This window comes from Candoia aspera, chromosome 3 (assembly GCF_035149785.1).
Source record: "Candoia aspera isolate rCanAsp1 chromosome 3, rCanAsp1.hap2, whole genome shotgun sequence".
Taxonomy (NCBI): Eukaryota; Metazoa; Chordata; class Lepidosauria; order Squamata; family Boidae; genus Candoia; species Candoia aspera.
Window position 1 is genome coordinate 124,116,491 of NC_086155.1, and position 16,472 is coordinate 124,132,962.

The 16,472-nt window shown below is 37.9% G+C and overlaps 1 protein-coding gene across 1 annotated transcript in view; it reads left to right on the forward strand.

Annotated features, from left to right (window-relative positions):
* The window catches only part of TRIO (trio Rho guanine nucleotide exchange factor), a 268,321-nt gene that overhangs the window by 232,537 nt on the left and 19,312 nt on the right, over nucleotides 1–16,472 (forward strand). The window contains exons 45-51 of the mRNA XM_063298754.1: nucleotides 169–246; nucleotides 1,056–1,247; nucleotides 3,137–3,314; nucleotides 7,836–8,593; nucleotides 12,064–12,311; nucleotides 13,442–13,580; nucleotides 15,093–15,120. Of these exons, the coding sequence (XP_063154824.1) occupies nucleotides 169–246; nucleotides 1,056–1,247; nucleotides 3,137–3,314; nucleotides 7,836–8,593; nucleotides 12,064–12,311; nucleotides 13,442–13,580; nucleotides 15,093–15,120 (1,621 nt within the window). The remainder of the gene's footprint in view (nucleotides 1–168; nucleotides 247–1,055; nucleotides 1,248–3,136; nucleotides 3,315–7,835; nucleotides 8,594–12,063; nucleotides 12,312–13,441; nucleotides 13,581–15,092; nucleotides 15,121–16,472) is intronic.

A 16,472-nucleotide genomic window follows, 5' to 3' on the forward strand; every position in this document is an offset into this window, starting at 1 on the left:
ACATTAGGGCTACGAGATCTTGTTTGAGTTATGCTGATGGGGAGTAATGGAAGGCGGTAACAAATCTGGAGGATGCATAGTTGGAAAAAAAACTGATGTAAAGAATCTGGTACATGTAATAGATGAGGGTACAACTGGTACTTTAATTTCTCTCCATTTATTCAACAGAGAGCCGTAGAAGTAATGTGCATTGTCCCAAAACGGTGCAATGACATGATGAATGTTGGTCGTTTACAAGGGTTTGATGTAAGTTCTTTTGGGTTTGTACTCTTTCTTTGTAATGAATTTCTTTTACAATCACCTGGGAGTTTCTTATGAATGTTCTTACTTGTTCAAACTTAAGGTTTTCTTCTAAGATCCAACTACAATTCCTTGTCCCAGTTCCATCCAGACCCAAGAATGTGATGTTGGCTGAAAATCAGAGCCTTAGGATAGAAATGGCCATAGGAACCATGATCCTTATTTCTGAAGGCTAGGCCCAGACACAGAATATATTGTTTCTTCTCTTTGTCCCTCATTCCATTCTTTCAGAGAACCTGTTCTCATTTGTTCTACCATAGTAGTTGTAGGAGTTGTTTGACCAGAATATGTAAAAACAGTGTTTCTAGGCTTAGATCAGATGCTTGTTGGATAAAGCTAGTGCAGATTATCCTTACACATGTGAAATTCAATGAATAAGGTAAGATGGGAAGTTACTTTCCTGAACATAATTGTTGCACAGAACTGATGATGATATAGATATAGATATATAGATATATATTGAGGAAATCTGGAATCCTGTGAAAAATTGTGTAATATTATATAGAAAGACCATTTCTGTTTCAGTTAAATTCTGTTCTTGTTTTCTTCAGGGGTGATTCTCCTCATTTTCCTCAAAATTGGGATGCTTTGGGAATAAATTATTAATTTTTGTGAGGGGTTATACAAGAAAGTAGGTGTGCTTGAACTATACTGTTTCACGTGAAACTAATAGTTTGGGTATACAACTAACAGCTACCTGTTTCAGTTGATGGGCTAAAAAGTTTAATTAAATTTATTTTGATCCCTGTTTTAAGGGTAAAATCGTTGCACAGGGTAAGCTGTTACTGCAAGATACGTTCATGGTTACGGACCAAGATTCAGGGCTCTTGCCACATTGCAAAGAAAGACGTGTCTTCCTCTTTGAGCAGATTGTGATATTCAGTGAACCTCTGGATAAAAAGAAAGGTTTCTCAACACCAGGATTCTTATTTAAAAACAGTATCAAGGTATTTGTGTGTGTGTGTGTGTGTGTGTTCAACTGTGCAGTTGGACAGAGAATTTGAATGGCATTTTAATTCTATTTTGATTGTCCTGTGACACTGAGTTTGGAATAACTACTAGCTCAAAAAACAAATCGGGGAGGCCAGTTGAAATATCTTTTCACTCTGAATACTTTCTGTCCAGCCATCCTTCCTGTTGCTTTCCATCATTCAGACCATTACATCTGAAAGAAACTATCCTTTAATTTATGACTGACATTATATTTACTAGGAACCAGAAGCCACATTTGACCCATGAAATGTTTTGTCCCATTCTCACCCCACATCCTGCAACTGTGTGATACACAGCTTCAGGCTAAAAGGCTTATGGTTTGCACTAGTTACGATGCACAAATAGCCCAATCAAAATAGCTAAGCCCAGTAAGACATAGTTTAACTGAATCTGTGTTTACTTCAGGCTTATCTGGAGGAATCACTGTCTTTCAAGAATCAGAAATTGCTCCCAGTTCTGAATGAGGGGAAGACGGGGGAGGAACATCAGCCTGGATGTACTACAGTGTGCTTGCCATATATAGAACAGCTCTTTCTGCAATTGGGAATCATGCAGAAACAAAGACTAATTACATGGAGTGAAGCAAAATACACAGAAGAAAGCAAGGGGGAAATCCAAAATAGCTCCCACACCTCTGTGTTCATTGAACTTATATAGAAGAGCTAATGTGAATAGCTGCTCTGATTAAGTCCCTTAAATATTTTGGGCCTTAGAATAAAATGAGTTCTGTATTCTTCATTAGCCCATCTGTTGAATGGTTTCCTGAATCTAGTTTTTGAGTTTTCAAACTCTAATTATAAAACCATATCAGATTCTCTTATCAGTAACACAGTTTGGAATAGCATTCAATCCACTGTATATCCACCCTTTCACGAGGAAGCCAGAGCAGCATTTAATTCTTACTGTTGTGTGGATTGTTGAGTAGAAAGGACTTCTTGATCTTTAAGGAGAACTAGAATCTGAATTTCCTAAATTAAAACCCAACCCTCTCCAAAACTGATTCTTTATTTTACCACAGATTGTCAAATGGCTTGTTGAGATTAGAATGTAGCTTGAGTGTGGTTATTCATAATAGCTGGTATAATTTTGCCTTACCTTTAACTTTGTTCCAAAGTACTAATACTTGTTCTGAAGTTAACTAACATGAGTATTTTCCTGAAGTTGCATCTATGTGTTTGATAATTTATGAAAAGAACAAATTGTGCTATAGTTTATAAGTGAATAGCACTTACTCCACGTTGGTGGTTCTACAGATTACCAACAGAGTTCCTTTTCTCAAAATTTACTGTGTGTAAAATGACTCCTAATCATTTTCAAGTCATTTGGTGTCAAAATATAAAAATCCTCTTCTGTGCCTGCTGTATTTCCTTGGACAGATACAAATTAGAACAGTTCTTTAAACAACCAGGCAGAGAAGCTTTGGTAAAACTAAGAAAGGACTGAGCTGATACATTTTTCATCTTCGTATCATCTGAATTTTCTCTATGACCTGATGCAATTTTGTTGTACTGTTAAAGAGAAAGGACGGGGGGGGCGGATTTAATGAAAAAAATAAGCTTTTTCAAAAATAGGTTATTGTTTTGCTGTTCAAGTTGGTTGTATTTCAGTGTTTGACGGATGACTAATGTATAGTTGCAAGTGACTTGACTGTTCAGGCTGGCAGATATTTGTGAATTATGTTATTGCAACTCTGCATCTTTGGCTTCATTCAGGTATATAAAGGTCTGCAGTCACTAGTGATCAGTTACTGGTGCTGTTAGAATATACTATGTTTAAACAAAAATAATAACATGGGGATTAAAATGATACATTCATAACCTCCTTTTTTTCTGTCTAAATAAAGGTGAGTTGCCTTTGCTTGGAGGAAAATGTAGACAACGATCCATGTAAATTTGCACTAACGTCAAGAGCAGGTGATGTCATGGAGACTTTTGTTTTGCATTCCACCAGTCCAGGAGTACGTCAAATGTGGATCCATGAAATCAACCAAATCTTGGAAAACCAGCGTAATTTTCTAAATGGTAAGATAACCATTTTAGGATTAGCTTAATTGTCCAAAAAGTTTACCTGGCCTGACTCTTGCTAAAATCATCCATGCGTCTATATACTACTAAAACTCTCATGTCTGTTTGTCTGTTTGTAACCTTCAATTGGGTGAAATGGTGCATCATATGGCAACAGTTTTTGAAGCAAAGTACATCAAATGGGCTAACTTAAAGAATGTCCAAAATCTGGGACTCATTACTCCCATGGGATTGATATTTGGCAAAGTTGTGGCCACTTCAATGCCACTGCATCTTCTGACTATGCTTCCCAAAAACCTGTAGGTTGCATGGCACAAGGGAAGATGGGAGGGGCATATCCCTGCCCTCTTTCCTGCCTCCCTCTGGGCCCTGCACCCAATCAGCCAGCAGCAAGGCCCAACGGATGAGCGGTGAGCAGCTGATTTGAAAATAAGGCTGAAATTTGAAATCTCTTAATGATGGTGGGTTATGAGGGAAGGACAAGGAAGTGTCTCAGATGCCTGCTGGTGAGGTAGGGCTGATGAGGGGGGCACTGCCGGTAAATGGGTGAGCCCTCTTCTCCCTGGAGAGGGGGCTGTTGGGGAGACCCCAGGATGGAAAACCAGGATGTAGTTTTCCTGGCAGTCTGTGGCTCCCTTATGTTCCCCCTCCCCCCAGCAAAGTGGCAGGCAGTTCCATGGGTCAGCCAAGGGGGAGGAGGAGTGATTTCCAATGCTCCCTGCCAGCTTCCGGCAAGCAAAATCAATGGGGAAGCTGACAGGAAGTCAGAAGCTGCTCCTGCTGCTTTTTTGCCTGCCCATGGTCATTGTGTTTCTCTGTTTAGGTAAGGAAATACCTCTGAAAGGATGACCCAGCAGGTCATGGGTTGTCTAGTAGGTATTAAAAATGTTTACATATTTCAGATTATTGTAGGGATAGGCATAACTGTTTGACAATCCTTGCAGAAATGTTTTTGAGGTACTAATTTTTCTCCAGTAGCCTACTGTCAGATTCACACGGAGATTAATTTTTAAAATGTCAGCCACCTAGTTGTGGTTATCTTGCCTGTGATTAAGAATATACTAGAATGAGTATCCAAGTCACCTTTGTAAAAGCTGACACTATTTGAATGTTTTTGTTTTGTATTGTATTGTCCTGTCTTGTATTGTATTGTCCTGTCTTAGACTTCTGGCTTTTCCTAAGCAGTCTCCTGAATAATTTTCCATAATTTATTTGGTTTAAAATACATTAAAATAGGTCCAGTGGCATGGGCTCCCCCTTTCTTGGGGGAGATGGGCGGTAATAGAAGTTTGATGAATGAATGAATGAATGAATGAATGAATGAATAAAATGGGCTCACTGAACTCAATAGGACAAGATGAGCAGCAAGCCCTATTTATATCATTGGGTGTTCACTGTTTTTTAAGTAAACCAGGAGACAACTCAGTGGTATCAAACCATTTCAAATATGCATTTTTTTTTCTATCCATTATTTGTGTGACTATTACGCCAATATTTCTTATAAATGGATAATGTAAGTGTCATGAGTACTGATGGCGAGCAGGAGGGGGCCTCTATCCAGGGGGGAAAACGCATGCGTAGTACTGAGGAATTAAGCAGCCATTCAAAGAGACACAGAACAGACCCGCCTTAACTTTTGGGGTTTATCTGTCTGGGTTTTCCCACGCTTCTTCAGTTTGTTAGGATTTTTGGTCTTATGTAGCAGTAATAAACACTAGAGACCTACTCCTTGTCTCAGTGTGATTCCTGACTGTTAGGACAGTAAGCAGTAGTTGATCTTTATTGTTTTATGAGTCTCTCTTGTTTTGCTGCACAATATTAAGAAATTCTACTATAACCTATATTTGTAAGACTTTTTAATTTTTGCAAAATAACCCATAGCTTGATATTAATTTTTTAATATATGGTGCCATGCTTGTTTTCCATTTTCATTGCTATTATTTTGTTTCTTATAAACCTGGCTTGTTAATTTTGAATATTCATTTCTGTAAGAAAAAAGTTTCAAACAGACAATCATGTTACACACCTTAACTGTTCCTGTACCAGCCATTCAGTAACTCAGGTTATTAACATCATACTTGCTCATAGTTGCTTTTTTTTTCAAAAAATTATTAGTGAAATTTAACAAAGATAAAAATGATACAGTAGCGGTGACAGAATAAAAAGTATGGCTAATAGTTATAAAAGTAAACTAAAAGAAAATTATCCATATAGCATTAACATACAACCAGCTCAGTTCTTTAATGTACTGTTAAATCTAGACCATATAGAAACATATTGCTTCATATTCTCTTCTGTACAATATAAAGACATTTCAAAAATAGACAAGAAAACATATCTTAAATCCACTCTTTCACATCTGGAATTTTGTTTTCTTTCCACCCACATAGGTTTCTCTTAGCCAAACCCCAGGCTTGATGGAGCCAGAGTTCTTCATAAAATGTCAAATTCCATATTTTTGGAGGGTAATTCAGCATCACATTTGCATTTTTAATGACTATATTTTTCTCCAAAGTTCTATTAGCATATGTAATTACTTGAAACCAAGGAAGCCATAAATGAATGCAACCAAATCATATGAGTCTAAGAGGCCTCAAATTTTGTACAATTCCAACACAACTCTGATCCTTTTAAAAATGTTCTTTGGGAAGTCCAATAAACACAAGCAAGACTTAATTTCATTAAGATATAATAATATTTAACATTGATTAAAGCTTGGGCTTGTTGATTTTTCATGATTGTATATTCCAGTTCTTTATTCCACGAATCATACATATTGCAAATACTAACCATTGTCATATTTTTTAGTTTCATATAAAATTGAATTGTTGCTTTAGCTTCAAATACAGCAGCTCTTGAACATCCGAAGTATTTCAGGTACTCCTTTATAACACTGAACTTTGGATTCAAAAATAAATTTGGGACCTCTATTTTGTCCTTATGACCTGGCTGAGGGCCTCAGCAGTCATGATCAATAGCTTCATGCCATCATTGTCAGTCCTTTACATTTTACAGTTTAGCAGGAGATTAAGGGATTAAACAGATGCCATAAGCCTTGCCCTTGAACAAATGGATCCATTTCTATGAGTTTTGCATTGGGGGTATTATGAGTAAATGGATTGTTGATGGTCTACAAGCCATTTTTGTTTTGTGTGGTTTTCTTTTTTTAAATGTTTTTAACAATTTGTAAACTGCTCAGAGTCACTGTGAGTTGGGTGGCATATAAATTTAGTATTATTATTTCCACTGCTAAAGTATATATACAGAAATTAACACTATTTTCTCTGCATAAATATAGAATTTTTTTTCCTTCTATCTGCTCCTTTATTATAATTCTTCTATATTTACAGAGTTGTATTCTAGATGCTTCTCATTTGCCATTTCACTACAGGTAGTCCTCGGTTAACAATGGTAATTGGGACTGGAACATCCATTGCTAAGCAAGGCAGTTGTAAAGTGCGATGTCACATGACCACATCGCTTAGTGACAGCAGTCCCTGTTGCTGTTGTTAAATGAGGATTGTGAGTCGTTAAGCAAGGACCGCCTCACAACTTCCTGCCGTCTTCCCAAACCAAAGTCAATGGGGAAGCCAGCAGGAAGTTGCAAGTCACAGGAGGCTCACAAGCAGTCCAGCAGGCAGGTAAGTGGCTGCTGCCAGATGGGGGAGGTTGCATGGGTAGCCAGTGTGGCAGAGTGGGGATGGTTGCTGCTTGGGAGGGGAGGGTGCACAAGAATGTGTGAGTAACCAGCACAAGCAGGCAAGGTGGGGGTGGCTGCTGATGGGTGGAGGAGACTTACACAAGCAACTTGCGACCTTCCCTTCCGGCTTTCCCATTGACTTTGCTTGTGGGGAGATGGCAGGGAAGGTTGGAAATGGTGATCATGTGGACGCTGCAACTGTTATAAGTGCAAGCCGTTTGCCAAGTGCCCAGATTGCAGTCATGTCACTATGGGGGTGCTGGACGGCCAGAACTTCGAGGACTGGTCATAAGTACCACTCATTCAGGCCATCATAACTTCAGATGGTTACTGAATGAGTGGTCGTTAACAGAGGACTACCTGTAATAAACAAGTTGTTTAGGTTTGATAGCTTCTGTATACATTTTATTCTTATACCATTTTGTAGTAACAACAATCAATGTGTAGGTAAGGTAATAGAGATAAACTTTATGTTATATACATTGCAGGCTTTAGTGTTTAGTTAATTGTATTTTTCATACCTAAATTATTACTTCTGTTGACTCACATGGCAAAGCATTTATATGACATATAAAAACGTACATTGCATTGGAACGACCAACAAGAATGCTGTTCATATTATTTTTATTTCTGTTCTTTTGCTTGCTAGTTGGCTATTTCTCCTTCAAAAGAGGGACATAAACTCTGTTTCACAGATGATGCCAGTCTTGTCAATCAAGACCACTACTTATTGTCTACTAGCCAAATTCAGCTTGCAGTGTGAAAGATGACTGCTTTACCTCGTCTTTCATTTTTATGTGATTTCTTTTTAACTGCAGCCTTGACATCACCCATTGAGTACCAGAGGAACCACAGTGGCCCTGGAGGCGGCAGCAGCAGCAACAGTGGCCCTAGCACCTGCACTGGAATCCCCAGCTCCAGCCGTAGCAGGCCTTCCCGGATCCCGCAGCCGGTCCGACACCACTCCCCAGTCCTGGTCTCCTCTGCTGCTTCAGTCCAAGCAGAGGCAGACAAGATGTCAGGTATGTCCATTCCCAATTCCTCCCTGCCTCCCCACACCACCACTCTAGAGGCCGGCTTTAGCCAGGCAGGCAGGCATCCGTCCCGTGTGCAGCAGAATGGTCCAGAAAGAGAAACAGAGAAGATCCCCAAGATGAGAGCAATGGAAAGCCCCCGGAAGACCTCTGGAAGCACTTGTGGCTCGGCAGATTCAGATCAGAGGGAATGCCGCGGGACTTTGGAGGAGAACCGTTCAAGGAGCAACATAGGACCATTGACCCTGGGAAAATCAAGACCAGGAGCCATCTCACCAATCAACTCTCCTTCTGCAATGACTTTCCCATCTCCTTTTGGCAAGGAAGCTTTTACACCCAGCAGCCCCCTGCAGAAGGGCTCCTTTTGGAGCTCCATCCCAGCATCCCCCGTCAGCCGCCCTGGCTCCTTCACTTTCCCCGGGGACAGTGACTCCCTCCAGCGCCAGGTCCACCGCCACTCTTCACACAGCAAGGACACAGACCGCATGAGCACATGTTCCTCGACCAGCGAGCAATCAGTACACTCCACCCAGAGTAATGGGGTAAGAGCCGGAGCCCTTCTATCCTGCGAGCTCTTCTAAAAATCTCCCCATCTCCCTTTCTTGTGCGTGGCCATCATCTCCGTACTAACTTCTGGCTCTCCAGTGCTGTATTACTGCTCTGCAATAATAATAAATTGCTCCAACCTTTTCTGTCAAATTTTGGTAGAGACGTATCTGTGTGTGTATACAGAAGACATAGGCTTGCAGTATGTATACAGATACACAGAAAAACTTTCTAACTCTTCATTCTGCTGGGAAAAAAAAAGGTCTGCTAGCCTGGTTTCTACTAACTTTGCTCTTCGCTTTCTTTCATCTAACATGAAGGCACAAATTTAATATGCTGTGCACAGCCACCATGGTGGAGCTCAATTTATGCATCTTCTGTATTTCCATTGCAGATTTGTTCAGGGTTTCCTCTTCCTCCTCTGTTCAGATACAAGCACAACAGTTATTGTTTCCTTACTGATGAAAGTTTGAAGAAAACGATTGCCTTGCTGATCCAGACTCCAGCCCGTTCTGTTTCCACAGCAGCCTGCGAGATGTATCCAGGAAGCTCACAAACAGGGCTTGAATTCAACCCCATTCCCCTGTTGTTTCTGTTATCTGGCATTCTGAGGAACACAGAGGTTTCGTTTAACTGCCACTCTGAGTTCTTTTTTATTTCAGTTGAACTGCAACATTCTGTTAACCTGCTATCTTTAAAATGTGCATACAGTGGGGCAAAGAATCTTCCATGAAAAAAACAGATCCTAAGTGCTCTCGAATGCACAAATACAGCGCTATTCATAACCAATCTATATTTTTAGGTGCATCACTTATATCTCTAAGTGTTTAAGAAGCTATGCGTTAGAGTAATTTCAGATTCATTCATTTTTAGCTGCTCCACTATCTCGTATGCAAGGGAACGGCATGGTTGTCTGCCCACAAAATCTACAGCTTCTGTTTTGGACTTCTGTTTGAACATACAGCATGTTATTCAAAGGAGACCTGAATATTAAAAATGAACACTGCTTATGGGGAATGTGATGGATACATACCAGTTCTTGTCCTTTCCCTATTTCAGTGTACTGCACAATTTACAGCTCCTTTCACAGCTTCTGCACACCATCAGTTACATATCACATGGCCTTCAGAAACGTTACTGCAAGCATGCACTACCCATTTTTTTTAACAATACAGCATTCTCCTGATGCTTCTTCTTTCACTTACTAGAGCATAGCTTTAGGGTCAGAACTTCTGCTTTGCATGTATCCTCTTGTTTCCAACTCCTATTGTTATTTTGTTATTTAATTTGGCTGTGGCGTGCCTTTTTTAATTGTTTTCTTTAAAAAATGTCAGCTTGGCAGCCAATGTAAAAGGGCTGTTCTCGAGTAAAGATAATGTGTTCCTTTGTTTAATTGATGCAAAGTATCAAAGTGAAAGTATCAAAATTGAACTGGGGAAATGTGATGTGAAGCAATTTCCCCATTTTATATGAAAACTAGGGTTCTGGACTCATAGGTGTACAGACATGTAGAGCAAATGACAGAATTTGTGTCTTAATGTTTAAAAAATAACATCAATTAAGAGAGTGCCTAGAAACAAAACGCTATTTACAATGAAGTATGGCTACTGTTTTTTGGTGGAAGACTTGATATTTGCTAAAGAAGCAACGCTTGAGATAAAACCAAAAAAACCAAGCCACTTTTCGGCATTAGCAGTTTCCCTTGTTTAAATTTTTTTCACAGGAACTCTATTCTGATAAGGAAGCAGCATTCTTCTTCCAGGTCAGTGGATGGCAACATCCAGTCTGCAAATCACTTTTTGCAGAACTTTTGGATGTAATTAAATTATCATAACATTTAATCTTAAACAGTCATGTTGCCTGAGTACGTTAAGTTGAGCATGGGAAATCATTGGCAAGAACAATGGTCCCAGCTTCCTAAATGACTCTAGTTTCCTAAGAAATCCTAGCTTTCACTGTAGTTTTTAACGCTTGGATCTTGATCTCTTTCAGCCATAGTGCCCTGTAATAGCTGAAAGGAGAAAGGGTCATTGGATGTCAGTTTACTAAAAAGCATCTTAAATCCTAGTTTCAAATACAGCTTAATAAATCAACAGTTCTTGGACACAATGAAAAGGTATAGTGTAATTAATCAGAGTTGCAGAATCAAAATCAGTATATAAGTGAGTTGGCTTGATATTCATTTCCAGTTTCTGAAGCTATTTATAGATTTTAGTCTCTGAGATACTTTGCTCTTGATACTTTAGTAATACTAAAAGTTTTCATTACCTCCAAAGGAAGGTAAAACTTGATTTTTCAATGAGTGAAGGTTTGCCCTTTGCAAAAGTAAATGCTCAGGTTTCCCATAATGGCCAGTGAGCTGTATACATGAAGCTGTCTTAAATTGAATGAGACCACATGTTGGTTTAGCAAATCAGCAAATTCATGGTTTCAAATAAAAATATTTTCTGATTTTATCTGAAAATGTGAAGGACTACACTTGAGAATTTTTTCATAGAAAGGATGTACTTTCATCTCTGCATCCATAAGTGATCATTTCAGATATGATTGTCGAAATACATCTACATACATGTAGAACCAAAAACAATCATATATTGTTATCATGATATGTTATTACTGGAGACCTCTATTGCTTGAAGGTTGTGGATAAGAATAATTTAAGACAATCTTCAGAAATGTATACAGTATATATCTATAACTGATTTCAAGCTTTCTGCCCTTGGAAGATTTTGACACTCATTCTAGGATATCCTGCTGAGCCAACAAAGGACACTTGACAAGCCAATTGGGGCTTTAGGCCCTAGCATTGGCTCCAGCCTTCCCAGTCTGTTGCTTTGCAGAAAATAGACTATAACTCCCATTTTCCCAGAGCATTGTTCTAAAAATTTGGAGGAGTGCCGTACATTGGGGAAAGTTACATCACACAGTTAAGGGAACTTAATCCATCCTTAGGAATCCCAGGAAATCATTGGCCTACATTATCATTGTATTTAGCAATTTAGAGTCCCATCTAGTATTGCAATTAGCCTGGAATCTGAGGCTCCTGTATCCTAACAGGAGGAAGTACAGTGAGTCATACCCTCTTCAGTCATCTGTTTTCACTTTAAAATGAAAACAGAGTTTATAAAAATGTACAGAAGTTAAGTCTTTGCATACATCATGACATGCAAGCTTACCATGCTGCCAACCCACAAGAAAGGAAGCTAAACAATTACTATACTAACAGAAAAATAATGTAATTGCACTTAGTAATAGAAAATTAGAATATAGTCTTCATATTGACCATTCTTGTTGCAGACTTACTTAGATAACAGTGCTCAATTTCATTATTTAACATCTCACTGTCATATAGCTGCTTAAAAGGTAACAGTCTTTTATCAAACATGTCTCCTTTCTATTTGTCTGCGTTATCAACTTTTTCCTCCTTTTTCCCCTCTCTCTCTCTCCCTAATTGGTTCATCTACAGAGTGAAAGTAGCAGCAGTAGCAATATCTCCACCATGCTGGTGACACACGATTATACGGCAGTGAAGGAGGATGAGATTAATGTCTATCAAGGAGAAGTCGTGCAAATTTTAGCCAGCAACCAACAGAACATGTTTTTGGTGTTCCGAGCCGCCACTGACCAGTGCCCCGCAGCCGAGGGCTGGATCCCCGGCTATGTCCTAGGGCACACCAGTGCAGTCACTATTGATAACTCTGATGGAACAATGAAGTAGGTGTAATGCATGCTTCTCTGATGACTTCATTAGTTTACAATAGCAACAGAGTCCTGTGGTAGCTTAGCGATACAAGCTTTCCTAAGCCAGAGTCCAATTCTCAGATACATAAAATGAATATATAAAGAGAGAGTGTGTGAGCCTTAAATATCTTGAAGAGTACCTCTTATGTGAACCTCCCTATCAGAATAAATCTGAATCTTCTAGTTGAAACCCCATGCCAGAAATCATCAGCTGTAATCGCTGTGCCATCAATGATAAGAAGCCAGGCTCCTTTTATGATATGTAAGCACAATTTCTTCTTCTCTGGGAAGGGGAGATACATGCTCACTCAAACACAATGTGTTTTCAAAGAGTAGATTAAATAAATATTATTTCACTACTCTTTTCTTTCCATGTATGTATGTGTTCCCTACTTCCCTGATGCTCCTGTTGTGGTGGTACTGTTGTGTGATTATATTTCTTGCACATTGGTTAAAAAAAATTCAATTATTTTTACAATACAAATAAAAACTGTAAAATAAGTATTTTACTAAAATAGTTATTTTACCTACTGAGACTGGTTTAATGAAGTATAATGTTTATGTTATTTCTCTAAAGTCATGGGTAAAATATCCATTGTTCGTAAGACATTTCTTGCCCTAACCACTGTGGATCAACAAAGGGTAAGAAGTTACAGCACCTTGGAAAACTCCAGTTGAAAGCTACAGTGCTGAGATTTAATTAACATGTTTTATATCTCTAACTTATTATCACATTTCTCTTTTACCTCCAAATTGTTGGATATGGTTAACATGTCCTATTTAAAAAAAAAAACTAAAAAATCCTAGCCCATCATAGCAGAACCAGGGCCACTGTATCCCTCAGCTACCTTACAAATAGCCAAAAAACCAAAGGCATAGCTGCAGTTTAGTAACTTGTGGCCTGCCCCTATTGTGCAGTGATGTTAGAAATCATATTCCTCATAAAGTGGTAATTAGAAGAACCTCATAATTTCGTTAAATCATTCTCACTATCATTTGAAGTGGGCTTCTCTTTTCCCAGGTTTCTTTTCCTCCAGGTTGACTTCTTCCACTCAAAATCATTCACAGGAAGGTAATCACAATGTATTATGTTCTGGTTTCAGGAAGTCGTCATCTTGGCACACAGCACTCCGCCTAAGGAAAAAATCTGAGAAAAAAGACAAAGACGGCAAAAGGGAAGGCAAATTAGAAAATGGTTACCGTAAATCTAGAGATGGACTCGCCAATAAGGTTTCCGTGAAGGTAGTTCTTCTTGACATTATGTTTTAAATGTACTTGAGAAAAGTTAACAACTTTTAATCTATAAATCATGGATAAATTTTTACCAATATTTCCTGAAACCTGCTATTTTTTCATAAAAAATAGCAAAAGGATATAAATCCAGATTGACATTCCTTTATTGCATTATGAAAATTTTGACATTTGCATTCCATTCCCAACATAGAAAAGGAAATCTCAATTTCAGTTGATTATCAAAAGCATTAATCATAATAAAATAAATAAATAAAAACAGGTACAGTTTTAATAGTCTAGCTAAGTCTGTACCTCATTTTATGTGGGATAGCTGTATCCACTGGCATGAAAATCTTGTTGGCTAAGATAAGCCTGGTGTGACAAAAATTATTATTCTGAATACAGTGCCATTGTGCTGTCTAAATTAATCCTGCATGACCTCCAAGATTAGATGAAGCTTTTTGATCCCTTGGATATACTTCCATTCCTATTTGGGAAGAAAGAGGCAGAGGCTCTTAAAGGTGCTGATCCTGTCAGATAGGGTGCCTGAAATGATACTGGTAAGGAAAGAGAAAATTGTAATACTGCGCTGGTAAGCCACAATGATTTTTTTTTATGGTAATGATTAAGAATTTATAGCTTCAAATAGCAGCTCTTGATTTTGATTTCATGAATATCCCTCCACTGGTTTTTAATGTTCAGTTGAGTGAATTTGGGATGATTGGTGCCACGTTCCTTCTCTGCTTTGGGGTTCCTTTTTTATTTGTCTGTTTCTTCAAAATTAATTGTAATCCCAGTAATCGAGGGACATCTCTAAAATATTATTGGTTTTGCTGTCATCACTAAACCACCTTCTTTTCTTTTTTTCTCTCCTATATTTTTATATGTATCTAAGTTAATGTGACCATGTGAAATATGGGGAGATACAGAACAGGATAGTCACCTTGTTAATATTTAATGAAACAAACAATAATTTGTTTTAAAGAATTTATAGTGGATTGTAAGCAGCTTCCCTTAATATTACCGCATACCTGTGGGCTATCAATCCCTGCCTTCAATGCACTTAATATATATTACTAAACCTGTTACTCTGATAGATGGAGACTTTCCTAGGGCTAAGACTCCAGGGCTAAGACTTCTTTCAGTTCCATTTTCCACCCATACCTTCCAAATCCCTTTCTATCAGTCCCTTCTTTCTTCCAGAATATAAACTGAGAGGGTATCCAATCAAATATAATTTGTAAAAGGTTGCATTACAACTGCATAGATATTTGGATTTATAACAATACCTTGGAGAAATTTTCATTTGGGTTCATGAACAAACATGTTCAAGTTAAGTACTTGGCTGTGCTGATACTCAAGGTGCATACAGTATAAATTGAACAGCTAACCAAAGGCTAGTGTCTTAAGTTGAGGGGTATTGTTTTAGATTCTTGGCTTGCTATAATTTTTAACTTTTTTGTTCTTAAGAACATCCTGGGAAAATTTGTGGTATGCTAATTCTATTCTTCTCCTTTTCAGCTTCTCAACCCCAACTATATTTATGATGGTAAGTTGAGATTAAGTGTAAAATTGCAGTTTCATGAAAAAATATTTTTAAACAGTGTTACACATTATTCTAAGAGGAAGAATTCATGTCTAAAAGACATAAAAATGCTACTGTTGTCTATTAAGCAATCAGACAAGTAGCTTCTGTGTCATTGCAAACATTACTTAATCTACAGATATAATCCTTTTAGACCAGTTTCTGTATTCTATTAAGGATGAGCAGATCACTCAAAATCTTCTCCATGTCATTCACGTGCATTCATTTACTATGCAGTTTTTAATGGTTTACATTTTTAAAAAACATTATCTCAAACTAATTAACAAAAAAAGAGTACATGCAGAACTATTAACAAAAAGAAGAAGAAAAAGAAGATGGACCAAACTAATTTTTTTCTGCAAAAAGTCTGCACCTGTTTGCTATGCAGTTTTCCATAGTATACAAATGTTGTATGCATCTTGTATATATCTTTCTCTAAGAAACAGTCAATTTGCATAATGTACACTGATTTTTACAGAACTGTCTAACATACTTTTTGAGCACATATACAATAAGTGTATATACTAGTATATTCATATAGCCTGTTTTGAAATGCAACTAGCTATAATATGTAATATCATTTTTGCCACTTTCCTAAATATATAACTTTTTGTATACATCTTTCTTATACATACAGTTTTGTTAAATAAAAGTATGCAATAAGAATGATTAATGCTATTAGATGAATGTATGGAGAGCTTTACAGTGGCTGGAGGATGGAACATGCATCACTTCTTTTTTACCCACTTGCACAGATGCAGCTGAAAACCTGAAGAGAAATTTACATATTCAGTATATTACTCAGCAATGCTGAATAGAATCCAAATTGGTGGATCATGCCATGTTACACTAAAATATATTGTTGCTAAATTTTTTTGGTATCTTTGTAAAATAGCAGAGTTGAATTAATTGATGATTGATCATGTACCATCAAGTCATTGTTGACTCTTAGCGACTACATAGACAGATTTTCTCCAGGATTATTTGTTTCTAACCTAGTCTTTCAAGTCTTCTAAGGGTACACTCATCACTGCTGCATCTTAGCAACCATATAGATTTTTTCCGTGATGATCTGTTCCTAACTTGGTCTTTCAGGTCTTCTAACAGTACACTCATCACCGCTGTAACCGAGTCTATCCCTCTTGCTGCTGGGTGTCTTCTTCTTCTTCTTCTTCTTCTACTTCCTTCTACCTTTCCCAGGATTAGAGCCTTCTCCAGAGAGCTAGGCCTTCACATAATGTGTCCGAAGTAGGATAATTTGAGCCTGGTCAATTGAGAACTCTGGGTTGATTTGTTTGATGATCCATTTGTTTGTT